The sequence below is a fragment of the Dendropsophus ebraccatus genome, chromosome 8 (genome assembly GCF_027789765.1).
Source record: "Dendropsophus ebraccatus isolate aDenEbr1 chromosome 8, aDenEbr1.pat, whole genome shotgun sequence".
Taxonomy (NCBI): domain Eukaryota; kingdom Metazoa; phylum Chordata; class Amphibia; order Anura; family Hylidae; genus Dendropsophus; species Dendropsophus ebraccatus.
Genome location: NC_091461.1, coordinates 64,706,000 through 64,733,649, shown reverse-complemented (window position 1 = coordinate 64,733,649; position 27,650 = coordinate 64,706,000). Strand labels below are relative to the sequence as shown.

The 27,650-nt window shown below is 41.0% G+C and overlaps 1 protein-coding gene across 13 annotated transcripts in view; it reads right to left on the bottom strand.

The window, feature by feature from the left end:
- CAMK2G (calcium/calmodulin dependent protein kinase II gamma) overlaps positions 1-27,650 on the bottom strand; it is a 198,501-nt gene that overhangs the window by 105,246 nt on the left and 65,605 nt on the right. For all 13 annotated transcript variants that reach the window (XM_069980597.1, XM_069980584.1, XM_069980586.1 and 10 more), the window contains exon 3: positions 2,275-2,334. In XM_069980597.1, coding sequence (XP_069836698.1) covers positions 2,275-2,334 — 60 coding nt within the window. The remainder of the gene's footprint in view (positions 1-2,274; positions 2,335-27,650) is intronic.

The window sequence follows — 27,650 nt, the reverse complement described above, 5'->3', positions numbered from 1 at the left end:
AAAGTTATATAACTTTGTAATATACTTCAGTCACCTATCTGCCCCCCTTCACTATCTCCCCTCAATTCCCCACCAGGAAGTGAAGTAAACTCATTCTTACCTAATAACTGTTGACCCCAGGCTGCTCTGTGGAAGCCATTTTGTGACAATGACATAATTAAGAGGGAGGCGGGTCTAAACCCTGTTAAGCCAGCCTCCCTTTGCCAGATAACAAAGGCTGTAAGCCATCTAACAGTTTTAGGCTATGTTCACACTACGTATATTTGAGGCTGTATGTTTGAGGCTGTATAGCAACCAAAACAAGGAGTGGATTGAAAACACAGAAAGGCTATGTTCACATAATATTGTAATTGAGTGGATGGCCGTCATTTAATGGCAAATATTTGCTGTTATCTTAAAACAACGGCTGTTGTATTGAAATAATGTAAGTTATTTACCGTTTTATGGCGGCCATCCACTCAATTTCAACATTGTGTGGACAGAGCCTTTCTGTGTTTTCAATCCACTCCTGGTTTTGGTTGCTATGAGGACCTGACATGAGGACCAAATACAGCCTCAAATATACATAGTGTGAACCCAGCCTTACAGAGTTAGTTAGACATCACAGGAGACAAAGTGCATCAAGGGAAAGCTGAAACCATGAAGTAAAGGAAAAATTAAAACACCAACTGGAGCTTCAAGGACCTGCAAAAAGCGGGAAATTCAAACGGAGACAGACTCAGGAGGGATGGTAAATGTGAAAACTATGTTTATGATTGATTGTTTTTTTTTTTTTTTTTTTTTTATCAGCGCTGGAGTACCCCTTTAATTTACTTGTGAGTCATTGTTCTATTCACTACCAAATCTCTGCAACTTGAAGCAATGGACCACTCAGTGCGCTGTCTCGCCGTAACCACTTATTGGCAGAGCGGGAAGTCAGGGAGCCACAGAAGCAGGCCAGAGCACGGACAGGAAAAGTACTCACCGAGCAGCCATGGGTTAAGGGGGCGGGGCTTTACATTCTCGCAGCAAAATGAAAAATCTGCTGCGAGTATGTAACCCCACACAGAATGACACAACACAGAGGATTTCAGCGCAGTTCGTGAAATCTGCTGTCATCCTATACGTGTGAAATTACCCTAAGGGTAGAATGTTTTGGAACACCACAAATTATGTGGAGTAAAAATAAGACTGCACAAAAAAGCTCGGGCCTAAATATTGTCATATAGGGACTAAAGATAAGCGAACCTCAGGTATGCCCAGGTTCTTCTGAACCAGAGCATGCAGCATTTGATTACCAGTGGCTTAAAAAGTCAGATGCAGCCCTAAGGCTGCCTGGAAAACATGGATGTAGCCATAGGCTGTATTTCATGTCTTGCAGGACTCCTTAGGGTTTCATCCCACTGGTAATCAATGGCTGCATGAGGGGTTTGGATGAACCCAGGCGTGCATGGGGTTCACTCATCTCTAAGGCTACATTCACATGACCGTAGTGAAGCCTGCGGACCAAGGCCGCACTACGAATCTGCATCTGTAGTGCTCTGTGCTTCACTACATTGGCACATCATTAGCATAGCAATTTGTGCCGCAAATTACGGTCTGCATTACAACAGGTCCTTTTTTGCAGCAGCAGCACTGATCGCGGCCCTGTACATACGTACGGACATGTGAACGGGGCCATTGAATAACACTGGTCCAATATCCTGTCCGCAACTGGAGACAGGACAACAGAAGCAGAAAAATATTTCAAAGGTTTACTTACTTTTTCTTGTAACTGTATTTATTGAATACTATGTATAACCGGCAATGGGAGATTGTGAACCCGAACTTACTGAAAGTTTACACATCTCTATCCACAAACACCCAGCATTCTACTTCAGTTGGCTGGAGAAGATGGATGCAGCCCTAGGACTAACTGGAAAATACATGGATAGGCTGCATTTATATTCTCCATCTCCAATTCTGGACATTAAAGCAATAGCTTATATTGTCCCCTATGACAGGAATCGCTGGTGTTTAAATGATATGACTTCGGCATTTTTACTCCCTATACGTTAAATGAAAAATCTATTTAAGTTTTCAGAAATGCTTTGGCTGTAGTCCAAGTGGCAATCAATACAGCGGTTGATGGAGCACATTTAATTTATTAGAACATCAGTCCTCTTCATCACACGTCACAAACTTGTCAACCAGAAGCTCCTACTCGTCTCCTCAAAGCAGTAACCAGAGCTTGTCTGCAGCGAGGGAGGCACAAAACTAAATACAAATATAAGTGAATAAAAGACTACAACTTACCAATATTGGGATGTTTTAGAAGTCGGCAAATGCGAGCCTCACGCTCCAGCTTCTGGTGGTCTAAAATGAAGAGGGAAAAAAATAGGTTTGGTAAACTGGCAAATTAAATATATCAAGTACAAAAATATCACGATTGCAAAGTTTGAGTACACCCGAATACAGGTTGCTGCAAACTATAATGGAAAGCACTGAGCCATACTTTAATCTGGTAGAGTTGGCTCACCATTTTACAGGGGACAAAAATGCAGGAGGAGGAGTTAGGGGTTATAGGTTATAACTTTTTTTTTTTCCCCATTTCCTGCTTTTTGTGAATTTTATAAAAATTCTGAAAATCCCTTTAAGGTTTGGGATAGCTCCTATAAGAATATTTTTGTCTCTTTTGCCCAAGCACCTGCTTCAGTGATGAGAACCAACAAGTGGAAAAGGCTGACAACAACCAAAGTAACACAAAACTAAAAAGTAGATTGGTAATTTGCATTCATTCCGCCGCTGAAAAATATAGGTTTGTTATGTGTAAGAGTTTAGTTAACACAGAAAATTGCTAGGAATAAGCTTTTCAATCCCGGCAGCTACAAGCTACAATTAAGCACAAGGCAGCTCAGACAAAGAGGACAATGAACCTACTGCTGTTCTAACTGCACCATCCAGAATAAAATGTGATTTGCTGCTGAAGTGTAGGATAAATACGTTTATACATAACAAAAGTCTTCATTAAAGTGTTACAAAGAAAATTACTGATCTGATAAAAGGTTAGACTAAGTTGGATCATGCACCTGAAAATATCCTGAGCCAGTTACCTGTATTTAGCTCTGGGGTACAACGCTTTACAAGCTATTTATCTGGGTAATGATGGTAATGATTAACTTGTGTATTGGCTGGTGACGCTTTATAGGTGCAAATGGGGCATAACAAACTAACTGGGAGGAAAAACTAAAAAGCTTAAAAGAATAGCATAGACCGCCACCACGCACCAACACTGGAACGTCTACCACAGAACTGACATTAGCCCATTCATTAAAACCAACCAGTTACTAGAGGATAGAAAATGGCAACTGAAGGCTATAGAAAACACCTTTTTTTTTTTTTTTTTTTTTAGTGCTCCTGACTAAAAGGAACAAAGCCAACAAAGTAAATGTTGTAATGCACAGTAAATCACTGCCATATATAAGAGATATCTAGCCCATGATGGTTGGTATGAGCAACAAGAATGCCTTTTTTGGTACTGTTTTGATACGTAAGGTGGACTGATACTTTAAAAGAATACAAGGAAACAAGTGCTGGAAAAGTTTCACATCACTGCCATAAAGTAAAGTCTATCACAAAGTGTCTTGTTTACCAAGATCAGGAATATTATAAGGTCAATATTAACAGCATTATCTATTCGGTGCAAAGGACAATTAAAAACAAAACGCAAAGACTGGGCATGACTAAAGAGACAAAGCAGGGTTCTGTCATACAGTAAGTGTAAAAGGAGCTGGAGTGACTACCCAAGGTCAGGACGGCAAGGGCTGCCACCAAGGCGTCACCATGGTAACCAAACAGGCTGCCCCATACTCGGTATAGCACCACACCAGCCTGAGCCTAAAAGGTTGTCCACACATTTTCAGAGCAGGGCGTGAAGCGACATTTAAGAGTCATATAACGCTGGTGTCATGTCTCAGTCTCATGTCCAGCAAACTCCCTTGTGTGCTGCCATAGCAGATTCCTGTAGTAACAGATACGCTATTCTACACTTGTTACTAACAATTATGTCCCTGCTAAAGTGGAACACATTAGCTAAACGTCACTTATACAGCTACATTGGTATCAGGACATACCGCAGACAGCTTCTGTAATGATGATGCCACAGCTCAGGGTGCATTCAATAACTGGACAAATAGACCACATATCTCTTCATCAGGAGTCAGAAAAAGATGGCTTCTATCAATCACTTTCTTAAGACCCTATTACACGAGCCAATGTATAAGAGCAAGAGCAAGCACACCAACCTGTCAGATCAGTGCTCACTTGCTCCTCATTTCCCTCTCGCTATTGGTGCTATGACACGCACCGACAGATAGCAGAGAGGAATTGGGGGGGGGGGGGGACAGGGAGCTGCGGAGGGGCAAATATAGCCAATAATTGCTTGGTGTAATAGGGCCTTTGGTCAAGAGCGTAAAATGAATTTGCCAGCTATGACCTGTCCTAGTAAATACCACATTCCCCGGAATATAACAATTCTGGAGTATCTTCTATATTATACATCTTCACTGAAAGTCAAGGCTGATCTGAAGTCCCCTGACTCAGAGATTGTAATGAGATGTACATATGCAGCAGAACTGGAATGAAATAGACAATATTGTTATTTAAAAATTATACAAAAATATGAAGGATGGCAGATCAATAGTTACTCTGTGCAAGCCTACTCCCTGGGTATACTTTTTGTTTTAATTAGTACCAATCTTTTGTGTATGGCCAGGTTAATACCTTCTTTAGGCCTAGTTCACACCACATAACAATAAGGGCAAAATAAAAAATATGAAATAATGATCATGCTTTTTATTTCAGGCCATATTGATCCAAATAAGGCCATGTTTTGCCCTTATGTTTACATTGTCTGAACTTGGCCTTAAAGGTGTAGAATGTTTTTAAGCTTGTGTATAGTGACAGCACGACGAATGTACTGATCCTCAATGTACACCAAAAGGCTTCTATTTTCACACTAAATGAGCCACAAGCAATGACATGCACAGATAGGTGCAATACAAAAGGCCCAGGTGGGACCAGCTCTGCCAAGGAAAAACAGGAGAAAGGAATACACTCCTGAATATATATATATATATATATATATATATATATATATATATATATATATATATATATATATATATATATACACACACACATCATACTGTGTAAATAACAGATGTAATAAGGCCCAAAAAGATTTCTAAAAAAGTCAAATGTTCCACAGCTAACATAGCCAATATAGCAAGTATTAAAGGAGAGGTCTGCCAAAAAAATGACAGTATTGTATTGCCCCCAAATGTTGTACAAATCACCAATATACACTTATTACGGGAAATGCTTATAAATGCATTTTTCCCTGCACTTACTACTGCATCAAGGCTTCACTTCCTGGATAAAATTATGATGTCACGACCAGACTCCCAGAGCTGTGAAGGCTGTTGCTGCTGGAGAGGATGATGGCAGAGTTGGGTTGTGACATCACCATTTTGTCCAGGAAGTGAAGCCTTGATGCAGTAGTAAGGGCAGGGAAAAAAGCACTTTATAAGCATTTCCCGTAATAAGTGTATATTGGGGATTTGTACAACATTTGGGGGGCAATACAATACTATAATAAAAATTTTTACCGGACTTCTCCTTTAGAGCTTTTAGGCTACGCTTTTCAGTGTACAAATAAAGTCCTACACTGGAAATCTCTGGGATTTAGTATACTTCCCAGGGATCAGCAGGAAGTGTTCTAAAAGGCTACACTATATTAGACTCTCTTGAAACTAGGGTGTTTTGTCTACAAGAGGTGAATTTCAGAGCAGTCACACAGCTAAATATTAGGGTTTGTATTATGGATGTGCAAAGTCCAGCACAGTTCAGTTCATCAGTCTAAAGGCCCTATTCCACGGAACGATTATCGTCTGTATTCGGCCGATATGGACCATAATCGTCCCGTGGAATAGAGTGCAACGATCAGCCGACATCGTTCATGTCAGCTGATCGTTGCAGTCGCTTGTTTTTCAACATGTTGAAAAACAAGCGATACAGCAATGATCTGCAGCCGTCGCTCCGTTGAATAGGAGTATCGGCAGCAGACGCTGCTGTATCCTATGGGCTGCCCGGGCGATCAGCGATCACCCGGGCAGCCCCCCACAGCTCCCAGCCGCCCCTCCCGCACTCACCCGCTCACTGTTGCCGCATGGAATAGCGGCGGCAGCAAGCGGGGAACAAGGAGCAAACGAGCGCTGAGAGCGCTCGTTTGCTCCTCTAGACAGCCCGTGGAATAGGGCATTTACAAAAAAAGCTGGGTGTATATAGCTGTATATGCAACAGAAACCCACAGCAACACTGAGTGGAGTGAAGAAACAGGTCTGACAAACAATGGAACTAGACAAAAGGTTTTTAAAATTTTCTTCTTCTTCTCGCTCTGAACATTGTTACAGTAAGGGTACTATTACAGGGAACAATATTGGGCCCTATCCGGCCAATTACCTTTCCGTGTAATAAAGACAACGATCAGCCAATGATAGTTGTCATTGGCTGATCGTTGATATAGGTTTGGACCTATAATTGTCGGCCACCAACCGCGCATCGCTATGTGGTAATAGCAGTGCGTGGCCGGCGGCTGACGATATGCAAACAGAATACTTTACCTATCCACGCTCCAGGGCTCCTCCTGCGCTCTGCTTCTCCTGTGTCCCGCGCGCTCCAGCTTCAGGAGAAGCCCTGGAGCGTGGATAGGTAAAGTATACAGTTTAAGCAAGGGCTGAAAGGACATCGGTAAAGATGTCCATGCAGCCCTTGTTAAACAATTATGGGGCTGTGTAATAGACCCAGTAAACAAGTGCCGATCTAGCAGATTGGCGCTCGTTTACTGTTATTATGCGGCCCCCATCGCCCCATCTAATAGAACCCTAACATAGTGACCCTAGGTGAGCAAAGTCCCTGCTAGTTCTCCTCCCATCTCAATCCCATGTAAAGAGAGACGGAAGGGAGGTGCAATTTTTCAATAAGCAAAAATAGTCCTATCCAGTAAACTATGGATGGGCAGCAGAATAAAAGTAATCTCTTTATCTCAACTACTAGGACTTTTATATTGGAAATGGTAATACATACACAGTAAAAGCATCAACTGCACGCTCCACATATATTAACGGAGGCTGCACCCACACACAGATGTAGAAGTGAGCAGCCCCCACTACAACTTTTCAGGAGAATGTTACTCACAGTGTGAAGCCCTATTATTATTGAGAAGTCTTTACTCATCCGTTGAAATGTATCTTCAGAGAAATTAAAGGGGTATTTGTATCTCATTAAGAAACAGCATGTTACTAGAATATATCAACACTTTATGATTAAAAGGGGTCTGAGCTCTCTGCACTGACCTATGAATGAAGGGATCACAGCACCAATTCTCGGAACATACCCTTAGAAGGTAAAGAGAAGACAGCGCTCCATAGTGTAGGATAGAGATAAGCAAATCGCTCATCTAAACAAAGCAAACTGCTTTGTTTGATCAGCGCTCCACTCGTCAGCCTTTCATCGCTCCTCCGCTCCACCCCAGGTACTAACTGGGAGAAGTTTCCCAGGATTGGATCCCTCTTTTCCCAGTTTCCTGGGAGAAGTGGTAGAAAGCAGAGCAGTGCTAAAAGGCCAACAGCTTGACGAGCGGATCACATATAAAATGAAGCGATTTGCTCATCTCTAGTGCAGGATCATCAAAACAGAGCTGGATCAAATAAGGGCGTTTAATCGCTCAGCTCATGGAGTTGTGCAAGACTGAGGCACAACTCTCCAAGCGTGTAAAGTGAAAAACACTGATGCGCAGCCTTTCCTGCAAGTAGCTGGAAGCAGACCCCAATTCCTCAAAAAACAGATTCAACAAGTGCAGCCAACTCAAAATGGATGCGTAAGCATATAGCTTATAAAAAAGTTTTAAAACAATAAAACAAAGATACAGCATGTATTTCCAGGCTGAACTGGCCTCTTCCTCAGGAAACACACCGTGCCGCATCCTTCTTTATTGTTTTGATCAATTTTTTATAAGCTATGTACTTACGTATCCATTTGGAGTTGGCCGCGCCTGAGGAGTTGAGGTCTGCACAGCGTTGGCAGTGACACTGGAAGTCAGAGCCTCACAGTCTCTGTGAGGACGGCATATCCCAGTGATGTACCATCATTTTAGAGAAGTAAAAAGTCTTTAGCTGTGACACCAACTACTTCATAAATGGTTCTTGTATAATAAATAGTAATAAATTCTTCACAGTATAATGCTATCATCAGGCTTTTCATTACCTATGACATCAATATTAAACTGTGCAAGCAATAAATTAACTAACTATAGAAGATATAATAGTCCATACCACCTCTGACAGACGTTTCAAGGTGTAAAGGTTTTCCAGTTAGTCCAATGGAATACCTGGTTTAATTGCAAATTTTTGCAGTCTGCATAATGTAGGAGGGGGAAGGTAACGGTCAAGAAAAACTACCCATCCCCCAGAGCCATGAGGTGAGCAAGATCATCTTACATCCTATTACCTTCCCAAAAACATCTAGTCAAAATTAGCAAAATTGCTTTTTAATGCTCCTCAAAGTGGTCTGTTCTGTTCCCTTTTACTATGCTCTGCCTCTGGCTTAACAGGCACTTAGAGCCGTCCTAAATAATTAATATTTCAGCGCTTCTGACCAGGCAAGTCGTGCAGGTCGATTAATGTTTGCAGCCTGTGAATGTTTTGTTTCAAGCATCAAAACATGAAATTAAATGTATCTCTTTTACAGCATCATCCCTGCCTAACCAGTGTTCTGATGGAGGAAATCCATTGATTAGCTGCGCCATGGTCCATCACTAAAAAGTCATAATGGAGAACAATGAAAAACACAAACCCAGCAGGCTGAGGATGTAAAACTTTCATATAGGCACGGCAGATGAGAAGATCCAGAGAAAAATAATTTTTATTTCTCTATTCTTATTTTTATTATTCTTTATTCATGTTCCAAGACAGCAATTGTTTTCATATACAGTGATCTATTTGGTGGTTTTCTCCAGTGTGCTGCTGTTTTATTGTAAAACTTATTCCATATTTACAGGCTTCTGCATTGTATAACAGGGATTAATCCCATTTCTAGTCAAAGACTCCAATTAAAACTGCTATATAGAGTTGTCAAATTTTTTGATACAGTCAAACACTTCAAGGTTTTTTTTTTTTTACTAAATAAATGAACATATAATGGTATATAGGATAATTATATACCATTCTATGGTCTTTGATGTTTTTCTTCTGTTTCTGATGCAAATGGTCTTCTGTGTTGTAGCTCAGTTCAGAGGTGGCTGCTTGAAAAAGGGTTATGATGTAAGTGGAATGTCAATGCTGACCAATATTTATTACATTACATCTATTTTATGAAGTCACTTCTCCATAGACAACAGTAAACAACAGGCACATAAGTTATTAGCAGCAAAATACTCTGTTTTCCATAATGCAAACAAGCAAAACTTTTTGCAAGATCTGGAAACCAAACTTCTGTAGTCCTAGAGATAGCACTAATACAGATCAGTACCACAACAAGTAACCCAGAGAACCAAGCTCTTTTTCCCCATCACTTGACTAACCAATAATAAGAAAAACAGGTTCTCATGATAACCAGGCTTAAAAGGAAGGCACTGTTTGCTTCAATGACATCCGGCACCGTGCTCTGTAAACAAGCTGGCTCTACAAGGCAAATCTAAATACACCCCTATTCTTCAAATGACTAAAACTTGGCTGCTTCCTAGTAACTGGCAAGAGGAGAGCATGAAAACGAATTAACGTGGGAAGTGTCATGGAGGTCCATGAGGAGCGGACTCTAAAGCAGTAGAGAAACAAAATCCTAATTTATGGAGGGAAGTGTTTACTAAGCTAACAAGGGGAAAAGCTGCTGAAAGAGAAACCACATTCTTACTGTAGAGCATCTGTAAAAAGACAAAATGTTTGATTAAAAGTAAAATAACGGACAAAATTGGATCAAGTGTTTTTTAGTCTACTTCCTGGAGCTTTTTCAAAATTTCTTTGGGAAATAAGTCTCAAAATAATTCTGAAGAAAACCTGTGACATAAATTCTGAAGAAAACCTGTGACCTGTGACATTGTAACATAGGGAGAGTTGTATCAAGCACTCGTATGGTGCAGCGCAGTTTTGACCAAGTTTTGTCACGCAGCTTTGAAGCCACAACCGGGTTTGATCCTAATAATCAGGTGCTTTCATATTATCTAATTGTTTATATTTCACACCAGGTTTTGGCTTCAAAGCTGCATCACACAACAGGCACAAAACTGCAGTGTGCAAGAACATCCTTTTAGTAAGGCTCTCCTTGTTGCCCTTGTTGCCTTGTTTTATTTTAGCAGAGCAATATGAAAAATTAATGCTAAGCTGTGATTGCTTCTCTGTTAGAATCAATGTTAATTTATCATATACATCTTTAGGCAGTGTTCAATATATATATGTAGAAGGCTTAAAGCATCAAGCACAACCATACATGTTGTTGGTGGTCAGGATATGATCCTCACAGAGGTGTCCCCCTATTGAGACTCCCTCTACCAGCCCAGATGGAGAGGCACTAGTAAGCAGTGGCACACTAGGTGTGTTAAAGTGTCACTGTCGTTTAATTTATTTATTTTTTGCAGAAATCAATAGTACAGTCGATTTTAAGAAACTTTAAAATTGGGTTCATTAGCTGAAAAATGCATTTTTATCATGAAAAAGCAGTTTAAAGCTCTCACCGCTGTCTTCATTGTTCTCTATGTAGAGGGGAGGGGTGGAGGGAGATGAGGCACCAAAACCAGACAACAAAGAGTTAATGTACAGCTACATCACCAGGCTTTATCCTCTCAAGTCAGCACTGACCTCTCTGACCTCTGATTTCCTGATGATGAGCAGTGAATAAGAGAGAGGAGGGAGGGGGGACCTGGGGAAAGTCTTTTTGAATGCAGATAATGGCATATTTGCCTAATAAACCCAATTACAAAGTTTCTTAAAATTGCCTGGACTGTTGATTTCTGCAAAAAAAAAGTAAAAAATACGAGAGTAAAACTTTAATACAGTGATATAATACATATCCCCTGTAGCAGCCACCTGCAGTTTTTTTTTTTACATTAGTTCAGTATAGAGAAATCCAATATATTATTCCATGCAAGCAGCCATTCATCTTTAACAGGATGACTAGCAACATGTCATCCCCCTTGATCACTACTTCATCTCATATAAACATTTTCATATATGTGTGTTTACATTCACTCTGGAGCTGCAGACCTTAGGCTTACCGCTTTTTCAAGGCAGCTATAGACGTGAAGCAGAAAATGTCAGCAAAGGGTTAATATGTGTAGTACTTTGTGTAGTACTTTGCAGTGAAATACAACAGGGCCAATTGGCTATCAATATATTTACTAAGTGCCATTAAAAAAGGAAGTCAGATTGTCATCTGTCATGAAAAATATGAGAGTTTCCAACCATGGTTAATGATGTGACAGGTGAGGCGGCAGAGAAGGCACATAGGTGGTGCTGAGGACATAAGGTACAATGTAGAGGGAAGGGCTTAAAGACTGTGAAGTCATGTTTATGTTGTGCTTGATATTTTAAGGCTGTTGTAGGCTGCCATCTCTATGGCCCCTTGCACTTCCCAGCAGTAACATATCACACTCTCCTGTTGTAAACTACTCAAATCCATGTGAAGGAATGTAGAGCTTAACCCGTAACTGTAACCATAAGGCTGCCCAACAGATATAGTAACACATAAAAACCAGCCATAACTTCTCAGTTATGTCTATATTCAATAGATGCATCCAATAACCATTTACCTTGAAGATTATATAAGGCCTACAAAATAAAGGCGATTTTTATCAAGACTTCCAGATGAGTTAAAAGAAGTCCACATGTCATTTTAATATCTAGCTATGGAATTTGCCAGGAGTCTTGGAGCACAAAGCCTGCCGCTGCCTACAGTAACACACTTATGTCACAGGCACAAGGAAAATGCTGGATCAGGATTCTGGTTTCATAAAAATGTCTATGTCGTATGCTTAGTATAGAGCAAATATGTATGTTCCTTGTGTCCTGAAATGGGCAGCTGACAAACAGATGTTTTACTCTAAGTCAGGTGCTTTATGATTTTTCCATTGGCTGATAAACAGAATTTCCATATAGAACAAAAATACAGTACAGCTTGGTGGTTAGCACTATTGTCTTGGATCACTGGGGTCCGGATTCCAATAGGACCAAGGAAAACATCTGTATGAGTTTTCTTTTCTAAAAAAATATACTAATATGCTCATATGAAATGGCTCCTTATGTGTGACATAGGGATATTAGATTGTGCTCTTTAAAGAGGGAAGGAACTTCAAATATTGACATTAATCTCTACACAGTGCTGCAGATTGCATTCCAGCTGTTACAAAACTCTCATCATGCCTGGAAACACAAAGCTTTAGCTATCCAGGCATGATGGGAATCATAGTTCTGCAAAGGAGAGCCACAAGTTTGACACCAGTGAATTGTCTTGTCCTATTTAGCCATTTCTTGGTTGCTCTTCTTCCTTCACTGGTAAACCCATATAGAAACTCTCATGACTACTTTAACAGTTTCCACCAAGCAATGGGGCAATACTGGGTCCTATTTGTTGTCATGTCCAAAATAATGATTCCCCATGAGAGTATAATATATGCAGCATCTTACTACAGTAGTTAGGGAACTCGGGAGTAGACCAGTTTTTGTTTTACAAGGATTGATAAATCTGGGCCGATTGACACCCTCTGATGGGTCAATGTCTAATAGAGCATTTACACAGAGATATTTATCTGACAGATTTTTGAAGCCAAAGCCAGGAACAGACTATAAACAGGGATTAGGTCATAAAGGAAAGACTGAGATTTCTCCTCTTTTCAAATCCATTCCTGACTTTGGCTTCAAAAATCTGTCAGATAAATCTGTCTGTGTAAATGCGACATGAGACGCTTATTAGACATGAAAGGCAAAGCATTATCTTACTGGGAATATCTTATCTCCTGAAACCAGTTTACATCTCCACTTCAATCTGAGAAATCTATTTTTTATGACTACTACTGCAGATTAGACCAATTGTCCATCTTATGACTATTCCCACTCACAATTCTCAAATTCTAGGTCTCATTCTGTGCACATGCCATCAGTCAGCAAGACATACAATGATAGCCAAGCCTAGTGTTATGCTGATGTATTTCTATTTTCAGGCTTTATGCTGCTCTTAGAGAAGAGGACTGATAAATCCCAGAACTACAGTACTCATTAATTAAATGGCAAAGAAAGATGACTGCGGCTTTAAGACCTTAGCCCAGCAGAAACTGACGAATGAACAGAGAATCCAGGATTTACCACCTCCTTGGACAACCACCAAAAACATGTCTTAATCCCTTCTAGAAATCAATCTGCTCTCCATGCCAACGCTCCCTGTGCCCAGCCAATTTCCTCCGCAGCACAAGGGGAGGGTCAGACAGCGAGAGAATGGGAGAAACAGCTTTAATGTACCCTCCGCAGCAGCTGCAGGAAGCACCATTGCAGAGGCAGCATTTGTTGGAGACTTGTCATAACAATGAACTTGAGTCTACTCTGTTCCAAGTCCTTGTAGGGTGTGGAAGGCCGGCAGCTCCCACACAGGGGCCAGGCATATCGGCAGTCAAATATGGGAAAGCAAGCTGGAAAAACGCACTGGGGAATATTTCTGCCTTTCTTCCTCTCCCCAATCGCACCCATTATACCAATCTCCCAAATGTTACGCATCCAGGCACACCAGGGACTTTTATCCACCAACCACTGGACTGGACTGAATGACTGATATTACAGAAGAGGAACCTGGAGGGTTATCTATCGGATAAGCCCAACCTGCTCACTGCAAAGACAGAGCTTCAGTATCCTGCATCATGTGCAACAACTGCAGCTACAGAAGTGAAAGTAAATGGTATAAATACCAATTATCTGTATATCCCTATACACAAGCACATCATGGGCTGGCAGCTTCATCCTCCCTCTGGTATCCCAGATACACAGCAAAACAGCTCACAGTCTAGAAGAGCAAATAGCTGCTCAATAATAACAGCAATTTAAGCATAACTAATGTAACCGTGCAAAGAAGTATTATTCACTGAGAAACCACCCAATAGCTGCATAAACCTCAAATAAGGCATGTCCGTAATATAAAAAAAAAGAAAGACCCCACCTTATGATCAAAATGTAGTACAGAGCTTCCACTAGTCCTGTTTAGCCGTTAGGTAGTTATATCTCTTCCCAGAAATTGTCCCAAGTTAAGCAGTGGTAATATAAAAGAATAATAGATAACTGCACAGCTAGTCCATTTTCCATTTAATTTTATTTTTTTTTAATTAAATCAGATAATTTTTACTAGAACATTTTTACTTTAAAAATGGGTTCACATGTACAAGATCTACAGCAAATTTGCCTTGAATCTGCAATCTGTGACATCAAATCTGCTGCAGATCCTGTATGTGTGAACACACCCTTAACAACATAATCAAAATGTAGACAATTTGTCTGCCTGTTACACCACTGACGGTACAAAACAAACAACACTTAATAAGTGTTATTATTATTAATAAGAAATAGGTACCGTTCAGAAAAACAGAAGGCACAAAAGTATTGCTCTCCTCACGTCCCAACACATCATAAAATATATAATTGTAACAGCATGTGGGATGATTTTATATAATATATAGCTACTCAATTAGATATCTTTATTTCATTACTATCTACTATGGGAGGGAATTCAACCAGACCTGCATGCGATTGGGGCATAAGTCTATAAGCATCCTGGTAGGTAGACCTGGGGTATCCATATCACCCCCCCCCCCCATACTTTCAAATTTTTTTTTACCACATTTACGCTTAACATATACTCCCCTTTCAAGGCGTATGATATTGTTTATTTTAGTTAGAAATTCTGACACTGGCGGGGGTTGTTGTTGTATCTGATAACAGCAATACCTTTCTAGCTTGATACAGTCTCTTTTGAATTGCCAATTCAGTCATACCCTCTAATATGCCCAGTAAACACGTTTTAGGATCAGTGGAGATTTCATTCAATTGTTAACAATTTCAGGATTAGAAAAAGCAAAGCTACTTTCTTGCTTAACCAGCACCACCATTTGTCCTCAGGTTGTGTGTGATATTGCAGTTCATATCCATTCAGTCTAACAGACCGGAGCAGCAAAACCACAAGCAAACTGGAGATGCAGTGCCATTTCTGGAAGAAAGCAGCCATGTTTACAAAGCCTGGATAACCCCTTTAAAGTGTCATGGCACTGTGCAATATTGTCTTGTTTAACGGCTACCTGAAATAAATATAATGACATATACAAAAGTATGTTTCTTGCAATACGAAATATCACAGTGGATTTTCTGCTGCGGATCCGCAGCAGATTTGACTAAATGAATGAACAGAATATCAAATCTGCGGATCTGCAGCAGATTTGATGGTGCAGATTTGATAACGTGTTCATTCATTAAGTCAAATCTGCTGCAGAAAATTTGCTGCGATATGGTACATGTGAAGCTACCCTACGGCTGAGTTTCCCATAATACAGGGATCCAGCTCAGTTCCCCTCCGATGCAGTAGCAAAGCCCAAAGGAAAACGGATATTTGAACTGATCCTATTCATCTAAATGGGACAGTTAAAAGCATGTGGCACAATTGTGCTGCCAGATTGTACCGTTTTAGTGGCATCAGTGGTCATTATTTCATAATAAATGCCAGACCACCTGATGTATGCAAATCTGGCCTCCTAGGATCTAAGGAAGAGAAATTAAGAAAACACTGGGACTTTCTCTGCTGTTACATTGCCCTTGTTCTTATACTGCTGTATAGCCTTGCAGTTGTCACAAAATATTTTCACCAAGCTCCAGTTTTTTATGTGATGTAACTAGAAAATATTGCGGCAGTGACTTGTTACTCTGTGTTATAAAGATACTAGACTTACAGAAGACTTCAGTGTAGAGGACATTACCCGTGACCCGTCCTAGGTTCCACCCAGGGATCAGTCTAAATATATCTGCCTCTTGGTGCTGTGGTCTCATGAGGGGCATGAATAGCCTTGTTTGTGTATTAACTCTGTAACATTCACTGTACCAGTCTGTAACCAAATAGTAACATATTAATCAAGTGCAAGGTGGAGAATCTCCTGCACTGAATGACACAGGATCACTTTATAGCCAAGGTTAAAAGGAATCTATCAGCACCCGTGGCCTATCTGAGGTGCTGACAGTGTGCTATAGTTGGCAGCCCCCTTGTAAACATGTTGCCTTTTGGTAATTTGTCTGTGGGATGGATTATTCACAATCTCAGGTCTCCTACAGTAATGAAGAGTCCAAGAGGAGTTGTGGCTTAGCATTTTTACTGCACTCTGGCACACCTCACCACTCCTTCCTTATCTCTAATCTTCATGAATAAACAATGCTGCCCGGCCTCCTGTTCACTCAGCTGTCAGCCAGTGTCTCAGATTGCAGATCAGTTCTCTGTAGGCAGTTTATGTCTGATATACACTCAGATAGTTTAATCTCTAAGCCTAAATGCCAGCAAGTCTTTCTTTAGTTTGAATCCCCTGGTGGAAATGGTATAAAGTTATATATTTTTTTTCCCCCTCATTATTGCATTAAGGTCCAAATCAGTTTTAAAATTAGTTTAATATAATGATGGGAAGAAAAAAAAAATGAATAGTTATATATTTTTGTATTGTTCTCATCATTGTAATAAACGGACTAAACTAATTTGGACCTAACAGGGAATTCTTTGCACTTTAAAAAATTATACGATAATGAAAAAAAAAATTATATTTCATTTTCATCAGGGGATGACCTGCTGGAGGTCTCTAGGCAGGTGATTTACTTATTGACCACAGCTCTAACACAGGTTAAGAAACTCTATGTGATTGCAGATCAGTACCTCTTTTGGCAGATTGGCACACCTCACCACTCCTTCCACCAGAGTGCAGCAAAAACGCTGAATCACAAATCCTTTTTGACAATTCATTACAGTAGGAGACGTGAGATTGTGCAGAGCATTATGCACAAACGTACCAAAATGTATTAGGGGGCTGCCAGCACCTCAGGTAGGGTCCATCTGCTGATAGTTTCCTTTTGAAGGGAACCTGTCAGGTGGGGCAGCCCCCCAAACACACCTCACTCCAGGACGGGACCCGGCATATGTACCCTCTCCTGCGAGTCCGGCACCCGGTACTGCCGCGGAGATATGGCCGTCAGCTCATCTGCATGCTCAATATGTAGATGAGCTGAGATGAGTCCGATGGCCATAGGAAATGATGGCTCCAGTAATTTCCTATGGTCATCAGACTCATCTCATCTGCATATTGAGCACGCAGATGAGCCAAGGGCCATATCTCTGCAATGGGACTGGTGCCGGACTGGCAGGAGAGAGTAAGTATGTCGGGTCCCGTGCGGAGGTCGGGTGGGTTTGGGGGGCCGCCCCACCTGACAGGTTCTCTTTAAGACTCCAAAAAACAGGCAGGTCCTGCAAGCACTCACGAATTTCAAGTCCTACCACTAGGAGTAATACAAACAATCAAGTGATCAAAATCACCAGTACATCCTGAACTTCCTATGAGTAAAAAAAAAAAAAACTAGAACGGATCGAGTCAGAGGAAAACTTTTCCCCTGATGGCATCCACTCCCACAAGCAAATATGTCTTGGTCAGCCAAGAAACAAGAATATTTTGAACTTACTGCAACACTCACATCAGAAAATTCCATCTACGAAACAAGCTTCCAAATAGTGGCCGACAACTTTTCCCCGACCACCCTTATTTAATAGGGCTAGTGACCTATTAGAATGTTGCTCATAAAATATATTGACGAGCAAAACTTATAAAATTCATCAAAACGCAAAACGACTCTGACTCCACGACTCCGACTCCACAGCCCTGGGATTTTTCCCCCATTTTTGGTCTAAGTTCTATTTATGAACCAGTATTAGACTTTTTTTTAATCTACCTGTTTTGAGTATTTGAGTATAATCTGGAATTAGCGCCCAATTTATCATTTGCGACTTCTTAAAAAGTCGCACAAAACGGTGCAGGCCTACGTCTGGTTAGGACCAGGTGAATATGCTTGCACAATTTTTGCATTTTTGTGCCTTTTTCTGCGCCTTTATACTTTGATACATTCACTATGGCAGTGCTACATTTTAATAAATCAGTAACAAAATATTGGACCAAAATATATACCAATCCTCATTAGAATAGTTGAACACATAAGACTTGTTAGTAAATGTCCCCCATATTGCTTTTTTCCCCTGCACTTACTACTGCATCAAGGCTTCACTTCCTGGATAAAATAGTGATGTCACGACCCGCTGGAACTCCCAGAGCTGGCTGTGCAGTGGCTGCTGCAGAGGGGCCTGGGACACTAAGGGACAGGGGGAACCGGAGGGACACTGAGCACCCCCTGCCATCATTACAATACTTTATTAAAATATTTAGCCAGACTTTAAGTACAGAAGTCCCCAAAACATCTGAAAATTGAACAAACAGCTAGGGTGAACAATCAGACCAGCCAATCATTGAGGCCACAGCATGTGAGTGAAACCATGATCTCATTTAGTCACCAATGGCTGCGTGATTGGCCGCATGCGTACATAACAATCTTATTGGTCTTTTTGCCTGCTACTTTGCTTTTATGACATTTTGTCAATGCACCTGACAAGATGACTCTGAATAAGTATATTTGCTATTGACAAGTGGTGTTTGATTTGCGGGCCGGCTGCCCTGTTCATTGGATGCATTAATGACCATATTGCAGACAGACGATTAACAAACAACAGATGGTTTTCCTTCCCATAGGTGTAACTCTCTTCCTGTTTAAGCTGTGGTTATAAACTCCAACACAAGACTGAAACTTTCACCACCTTCAAATAAAAATGTATCTAAACTTGACCACCACGTGCTTTGAGGAGCATTGCAATCAAATGTATTCTGTAGCAAAGGACGAAAGGAAGAGATACGTTTTTCAAGGTCTTCTGTCCAACCCCAGTGCTAGAGTCACAGCATACTATGCTCAATACTGCTCTATAATGTCCTCCATGCTGGTCCTGCTTCTGATGGTGTGCTAAGGATCTCCATTTCTCTGTGTGCAGAGTATGGAGGGTATCACAACTAGTCACTACAGATGAGCAAACCTCAAGCACGCTCAGGTTCATCTGAACCCCATTTGATTACCAGTCTATTGCTCTATCTACGTTTTTCAGGTAGCCTTAGGACTGCATCCAACTTCAGCTACAGGTAATCAAATGCTGCACGCTTGATTTCGGACAAACCCGAGCACACTTCTTCTACTAGTTAAGTTTCAGCCCATTCTAGAGCTTAGCTCAGAGAAAACAAAAGATTGCCTGAAGACAGTAAACACCAGTGATAAATGCATATGCAAGTTATATAAAGGGCAAAAAAAAAAAAAATTACTTGTCATGTATACACACGTCTTATTCTGAGGAGTCATCAGAAAGTATGAGAACACCTTACTACTAAAATAAAATGTGTTTTTTTTTTAATGGGGAGATTAAAAAAAAACAAAAAACGATATTGTATATTAAAGTACTGCCAATAATGCAATTCTACATTTGATGAGATCCCTTTATGAGCAGGGAGAATATTGTTCTTTGATGTTTTCTTACACCTATTTTTAGCGCACACACATACAATCACGTTATTGCTATAGGCTGCTTCAGATGAATTCTACATCACCTGTGCTTATACTGACTGACGTGTGAGCTTTTCTGCTGTGTCATATGAGGTAAAACATGAAAACCATCCAGAGGAATGTGGAATCATTACACAGGAGGAAAATCACCAAAGTGATGGACAGCTCCCCCAGTGCGGCCCTGACAGACAGAGTGTACCTGCAGGTCTAGTCAACATCCTATCCCTATCTGCTCTGACACTACAGCCGAGCACAACATCATGTCAGAGACTATTTTTTGCTTCAAAATCTGGGTTAGCAATTGTTGAACAAGCTTTTTCTGTGATAGTTCTGGCTTGACAGGAATATTTTCTAGTTTATATACACTGGGACAACACAGTCCAGAGCAGGGATATCTCAGCAGATTACTGTAACTATGCTCTTTTAAGGCCTATTACAGAGCTTGCTTACTGTGCTAACCCCTTACCTTCTTAATCGAGTAACGGAATAAACACTGCATAATATCATGTGACGTATATGTACAATAAGATGAAAGGTTTCTGTGTCCTTATTCACGTTTATGCCCTGGCTTTATAGATTTCATCAGCTGATCGTTTTGTTCTGACCTGCTCTAAATAATGGGAGGAAAGAGGTATACAAACAATCCAGTGATCATTCGTGTGGCCCTCCCTGCAAGATAACTTGAGCCTTGTAATTAGCATGAATGTTAAACCAGCCTCTGGCATTGGAGGATGTAATAAGTAATAGAAATCATTATTTAATAAATAAAAATCATTAATGGTGGGAATAGGACCAACATACTACCTGTGAACCCAGCCTTAGGCTGCATTCACACTTTCCGTGAAGTTGTCCGTGCTCAAGGATCCGTGCGCACGGACAATTTTACAGCCCATTGCTTTCTATTGGGCTATTCAGACGTTCCGTGATTTCACGGATCTGTGATCTGTTCCGTTTCAAAATTAGGACATGTCATAACTCGGAACAGAAGCACGGAACGGAATCCCCATAGAAATCAATGAGATCCGTGTTTTCCATGGATGTACACGGATGTGACGTCCATGTTCATCCGTGAAAAATCACGGATGTGATGTAATCAATGTAATTTAAAATGCTTTAAAAAAAAAAAAAAAAAAAAAAAAAAAAAAAAACAGATGCAAAATGGATGCAAAACAGACTGTTTTGCACAGATCACGGAGGTAGCTAGCAGACCACAATCCCGAATCGGGAAAAACACTGAACGTGTGAACGCAGCCTTATAGTTGATAAAGGCATCCTGGTTTTCCAAGCATCCTAAGGGGCCTATTCCACGGGAGCGATAATCGTCCGAATCGACCAGATTCGGCCGATCATTCGGTGAAATAGAGAGTACGATCAGCCGATGATCGTTCAGTTAGGTTCAAACCTAAAATCGCTGGTCGCCACCTGCTCATCGCTATGGTGGAATAGCGGTGCGCGGCGGCGACCGACGAGCCAAGCAGCATACATTACCTAGCAGGGCTTCTCCTGCTCTCCGTCTTCCTCCCTGGGTCCTGCGTGCAGCATCAACTCCGGAGCGGCCTGACTGAGCTGTCAGACCACTCAGCCAATCACAGGCCGGGACCGCTGCAACTGGCTAAGCGGTCTGACAGCTCAGTCAGGCCGCTCCGAAGCTGATGCTGCGCCGCGGGACCCGGGGAGGAAGACGGAGCGCAGGAGAAGCCCTGCTAGGTAATGTGTGCTGCAAGGGCTGCAAGGACATCGGTAACGATGTCCCTGCAGCCCTCGCTAAATGATCGGGGCCGTGGAATAGGCCCAGTAAACGAGCACCGATCTAGCAGAACGGCGCTCGTTTACATCGTTGCTCGGCCTGTGGAATAGGGCCTTAAGTCTTCAATCTTTTCAGCTAACACATCCGGGGGGGTTGCGGGCACAATAAATGTCTACTAGGACACTGGCAGTGATTTAATTTATACAGCAGCTACTCAATGCTAGCGCTAGCATAGTTTTTAGAGAGAAAAAAATACTCTCAATTCTAAAAACCCTCACAATTCTAATGACAATGTGCTCCGTACAATGAATGAATAAGACAATGCAGAGAGATTTAGAATCCATAAGAATTTTCTAACTGAATCACTGCGGCTTATGTTAAGCATTCACATGACGGGAATTTTTTCCATTATGAACCTATACCAAATACGGTTAACAAAGCTCTATAGCATATGGACCTCTGGTTTCCACCAATGTCAGATTGCGTTTATTTTACAGATCTCAACTCTATTAATACAGAAGGAATAGCACCTTTATAAATTAGATACATTAACATGAATAGTGCACATTCTAGCATGGCTGCAGGACAGTCCCAGGACTGTGAGATGGGTCTGACTTGTTTACACCAGGGGTTAAAGACCTGGGCCTTCAAACTTGGCAAGTTACTGCACATTTCTTGGCCGCACAACAATTTCTGTTTCCACAGTTTAGTAATTTTTTTTGTGTGTTCCTCTTATTGCTCTGCCTTCCCTGCTACTACAACCTGAGCCAACGTAAAACACATCTATTCTATCATTTACAATGGTATGCCTTCCAGTATGGTCTATTTTACATTAAAGTGTCGTCCATGTACATCCCATTAAGAAGGGACACTGCTGATAAAGTCTATCCTATCTTTATTCATTCCACCGTATAGGAGTTTCTCACATAATTTTAATCAATATGTAATCACCGTAAAATTCATAATATATTGTCTGCCTGGAAAATAACTCATGGTGCTGGGTGAGGTCAGCAGAAGAGATACACAACCCCCTATGAATTCGGAGATGTGCAGCAACAGGACCATTAATGATTATTAAAGCCCATTTTATTAAATTTTCCATGTCTATGGTTGTGCGATGCTGTTATGCTATTTTAGAACGTTGTGACGGAGATTAATAGGGATATCTGGATGTGCTGAAGAACGCATCAATATGTTATGCCAAAAAGAAACACAAAACTGCATCACAACGCTAATCCTGCCCCCATGGCATATTTTATATCTGCTATGAAGTTAACACATTGGTATAGAAGTATCACTGAGTGGCACACATCTTCAGCCCTATTGTGTGCTCATTGGACGACACTAGCGTGTGAACTTGGTGTTAGAATATGGTATTGATATGCTGCACCGTATAGTGGTATTATTTAGGTAAGTGGTTATATTATGGACTGTATTCATTTCACTCAGTCCTATTCCCTGTTCTAAACAACTAAAGTTCCTTTAAAGCTAACGTACCACTGGTACATCGCTTTTCTGATGTTTACATGGATAGAGTGGTGCCGGCACAAGGATGCCGATGCCGCAGTCCTTTTTTTGAACCACAGCCCGGTTCCCGTGTATGGCACCGTTCTATTCCCAGGCATCGACTGGACATGAAGCACTGGAGGCGGGATGGCCGGCCTCCAGAGGGAGAAAGAACCCGCCCCTCTATGACGTGGCTCCATTAAAATAAATCACGATCATTAATTCTGGTCGTAGGTAGGACGTAGGTTAGCCCCTAATACACTGTGAACGGGGACGTAAACATTTGGCTCCGTTCACTAAATGGTGGTGGCGATGTGTTACCCCAGCTCAGCTTCCCTCTTTTGCAATGTGTTTTCTTTGCGGTTCTTTGTTCTTTGTATTCTTCGAGGGGTTGAAGAATAAATCTAGTATGATGGTCACTGTATAGAAAATAAAATAGGCATATAAAGAACCCAATACTATCTAAAGAAATGCTTGGACACTTTTTTCAACATTCTCATGTCAGTGAACAATATACAAAAAAATGAGTTTCAAATGGTCCATAGTGACTATTCTCTTTTGCAGCAAACTAATCTGCAGGTCTCTGAACTGTTTTTGTGTCTTTCCTTCAGGCCTTTTCACAGAGTAGCTGGCATGGAAGAGACAGCAAGCAGTCTTGAGCAGCCAGAACTTTGTGGCTGCATTTTGCAGTGTGTTGGTGGGAACATATGTCGGGAAAACCTCAAACTGAAGCAGCGCAGACCAAGTACGCCCTCATTAGCAGCTGTTACACTGAGCCAACTTGTACTGTCAGCAAACTAGAGCGCTAAAAGTCAATATCAGAGCAAATTCTGGAGTGACTACAGCTTCTGTCCTGAAAACAGGAAAATATACTACACACTAATCTGGTGCACATTACAATACACATGATTATGCGATTATATAAAAGACTCAAAACTATAAAAACAAGTACCTGGGATAACTTTTTTAATCCTGTGCACTGAAGTTGTTGGCTATTCACATTTATGGAAGTTCATATTCCCTGGCCAATTATAAAAATAAGTGATGGGATTCACATAGGCTACATACACAAGGTCTATCTGGATCAGTTTATCATGTGAAAAGCTGATCACAATTGAAGCAAACATGTATCTGCTGTCATCTAGGTTCTACATTTTCATACTAGAAAAGCTTTGAGCTTGATTGGAAAATGCTGCAGGGCATGTCCTCCTATATGGCTCCTGGACTAGTCCAGCATTCAACGGACATGCCGGAAACCAAGAACAACCATCACTAAAAACAATGTCAACTTGTTTTACTAAAAACAAAAACAACTTGTTTTACTAACAAGTCAGAGGAAAAATTCTGTTTGATCACCGGTATATACAGGAATGGGCATCAGTTTCACGGACTGTCGACATTCTTTTTTACAGTCTTTCAATTGCTTGTGGTCCAATCCTGATCCATTCATTTTGTGCGTCAACAGACACATGCCATTCTATGTGCAGGGGGACAACAAGTACAGTACTGGGTCACAATGAATGATTCATTTCAGTAGTTGTCCTGTTTCCCATCAAGACAACTCCTGTCTATATGCCTTACCTAAAGCTCTAACGCTCTTGGGGACTTGGTAGAGGTTAAAGTTCATTTGACACAAAAGATCTCAGTATCATGCGACCCCCCTGATGAGGAAATCTGACTTTGCCTTATATGTGGATTGTCAGATCCTTGTTCTCCTGCAGCAGCCTCTGTCTAGGGTAGCTTTACACGGTCACCTCATGTGCCTATAAACCTGGGACCTTAAATATAGAGATAAGAGGATGCCACTATACCGAATAGTTAGTTAGCAGTACTGCAGCCCAAACCTGAAAGGGTTATCTATTGATTACTATGCAGCAAAGAGCAATCAGCTTTTATCTGACATTACGCCTTACAATCAAATCTATAGTGCCTGGAGCAAAGGGAAATACACTTACCTCTGCCAAGTTGGAAATTGCATTTGGTCTGACCCCACACAAGGCAGCTATTTTATTACTGTACTACTCAAATCTCCTGGCGACGCAGAAAGAAAAATCAGGTAAGTGGTAATGTTCAATTTAGGATCGATAACTCGCAGATGACAAGATACAGGGCACAAGTTCATCATACGTCTGTGACATCCCAGCTCCCCTGGAGGAGACAGGAAAAGCTACGTCTTCATTACTAAGAGACTGACTTCTGTTAGAAAGATCATAAAAAGTGCTTTACTGTAAGAGAACAAATGCTATTTTTTGTTCGACCAAAAAGTGTCCTGTCAGGAGCTGCTCTTTGTAGTGGCACTGCACTAGGAGCTAGGGAACTGATTTTTAAGTGGGAATCTCTTTCTATGATGTCCATATGTCCTATTAAAGCATATGGATAGAGGATTTCTTCATGCAACTTTATCCCACGATTAAACCTTATCTACTACACAAAGAATAGGTAATGGGTATCTGAACAGTGGGGACCAAACTTCAGGAACCACACCAGTCACATAAAAATTATCCCCAGAATGAATGGAGCAGCGGCATGCATGCGCAGCCACTACCTCATTCACTATCTTATTAGAACAAAGCGGATAATTTCATTTGGGGTTTCCGATTCCCTTCGATTTCAGCGGTGAAGGGGAAAAACCACAATAAAAGCAATCTATTCCTCCAAGAAAACAAAGGATTGCAGGAGGTTCCAGGATATTAGTGGGTCTCTAGTTTTCGAAAGATGCCTGTTCCTTTCCAGAGACATCAGTTCTAGCTGAAAGAGGGGAACTCTGAACAAAAATCCATCTCTAGTCGCTCTGCTTGTTGTAATGTACCAAGGCGTCCTTTGCTGCTAACTATCAGATATACTTTTGGCGTCATACAGGTTTCAAAGCAATATTTTGCTCTGAGCACATGTAACACTAAAGACATACATCTTAATAACTACTAGAAACCCTTCAAGCTCACAGTAAAATGCCATCTAGATACCCACTAAAAGAAATGAAAAATCACTAATGGACAAAAAAACAAGGAAATAAAAAACAGAAATGTCTGAGCATTCACTCATCTGGTTATTCTTGTCTTGCTAAAAGGAACTCATATTTATTTTACTGATCACTTGTCATCCAGCTCATCTGTAATGTGTAACAGAGCCAACCTGAGAACATGCTGCATTGCAGCTTACAGTAACTTCCTGCGCTCTCCCCATTAACAGCTGCCAGCTCAGATTATACTGTAACTTTACATTTATAGTCAGAGGAGAGCAGTGTGAAAACAAAAGAACTAAAAAAAAAACCCGCTTAATAAAAAAAAAAAAATTAATCGTACCCTCGGTGCAATGTTATGGAGCAGTCACACGTTCTGTGCATGGTCCGTAAATAGCGACTAAGGGACTACGAGCTACGGAATGTTGTTTGGAACTCACAACATAACCATTAATTATTTTGCCAGGAACTCTGAAACTGTTTAAATCTTTGTATTACTGAGTAATACAAAGATTGACGCGGTTTCGGAGCTCAAAACTCAAAAAGCACATCCGCGGTATTTTCAGACCATGCATGCAGCATGTGAATGCTCTCTTACTATCACACTGTGCAGGCTTGAAGCATTGTACTGCAAAAAAAAAAAACTTTCAAAAAGGTTGACCATCCACCTTAAATAATGGACAGCCAAACAATTTTTCAGCCAACTTCTGTTGCAGCTCAGGTTGCGGCTTGTCTCTCCCACAAAAAAAAGGGGGTGGGGTGTTCATTTTCCATCACACTTGTGCCCTATCACCACTAATATCGTCTGTTGGTGGTCGGTTGGGAGACCCCCCCCCCCCCCCCACTGTGAGTGGTGGGTGTAGCAGACACGAGAGTCTAAATAAGGTGTATGGAGACCATAAGGGTAATAGCCCTATTTCACGGAACGATTATCGTTCATAGACTTGCTCCAATGACCGCTCGTTAACGAGCACTTAACGATTTTTTTAAGCGAACGATAACACATCATACGTGTGGGAACGTGAACGATATCTGTAGTGTAACGATTTTTTTGCGGTCGTTACATCGTTACATGGTCGTTTAAAACGTGGGGAAATTAGGTAGACATTTCAAGAACGACTAAAAGGTTTTTTATTCAACGAAAAGATTAGCGAATTATTGTTGAAAGACCAACGATTTTTTTCGACATGTTGATAAAAAATAGTGAACGACTCAACGACGATTTCGCTGTTGTCGTTCGCTCGTTTACAGCTATTCCACAGAACGAATATAGTTAACGAGCGGTTGTTTAAACAATTTTATGAATGATAATTGTTCGAAAATGTTCAGTGGAATAGGGTCTTAAGTGCGCAAGACAGAACTTCTGCAGAAAACTTCCTCAACAATCCCACTCAAAAGCACAAGGAAATGCGCATAACAAAATCACATACAATTTATCTGCATCTAGCATAAAGCATATAGCTCAAAATCTGCAAGTTTGGAGATTTTACTGCAAATTTGCTGGTACTAAAACCTCTAGTTTTAGGCTTATTGGTGGTGATGATCGAACTTCCTGAATGTTTAGGTTCATCCAAACCCTCAGCATTTGACTCCCAGGTCAGGAGAATCTAGATGCTGCCCTAGGCCTGGGATTTAAATGGTGAGGGTTCAGGTTCTGACAATCCTAAACATTCACTAAGTTCGATAAACACTACTTATTAGTCATAATGAAAACTTCATGATTTCAGGA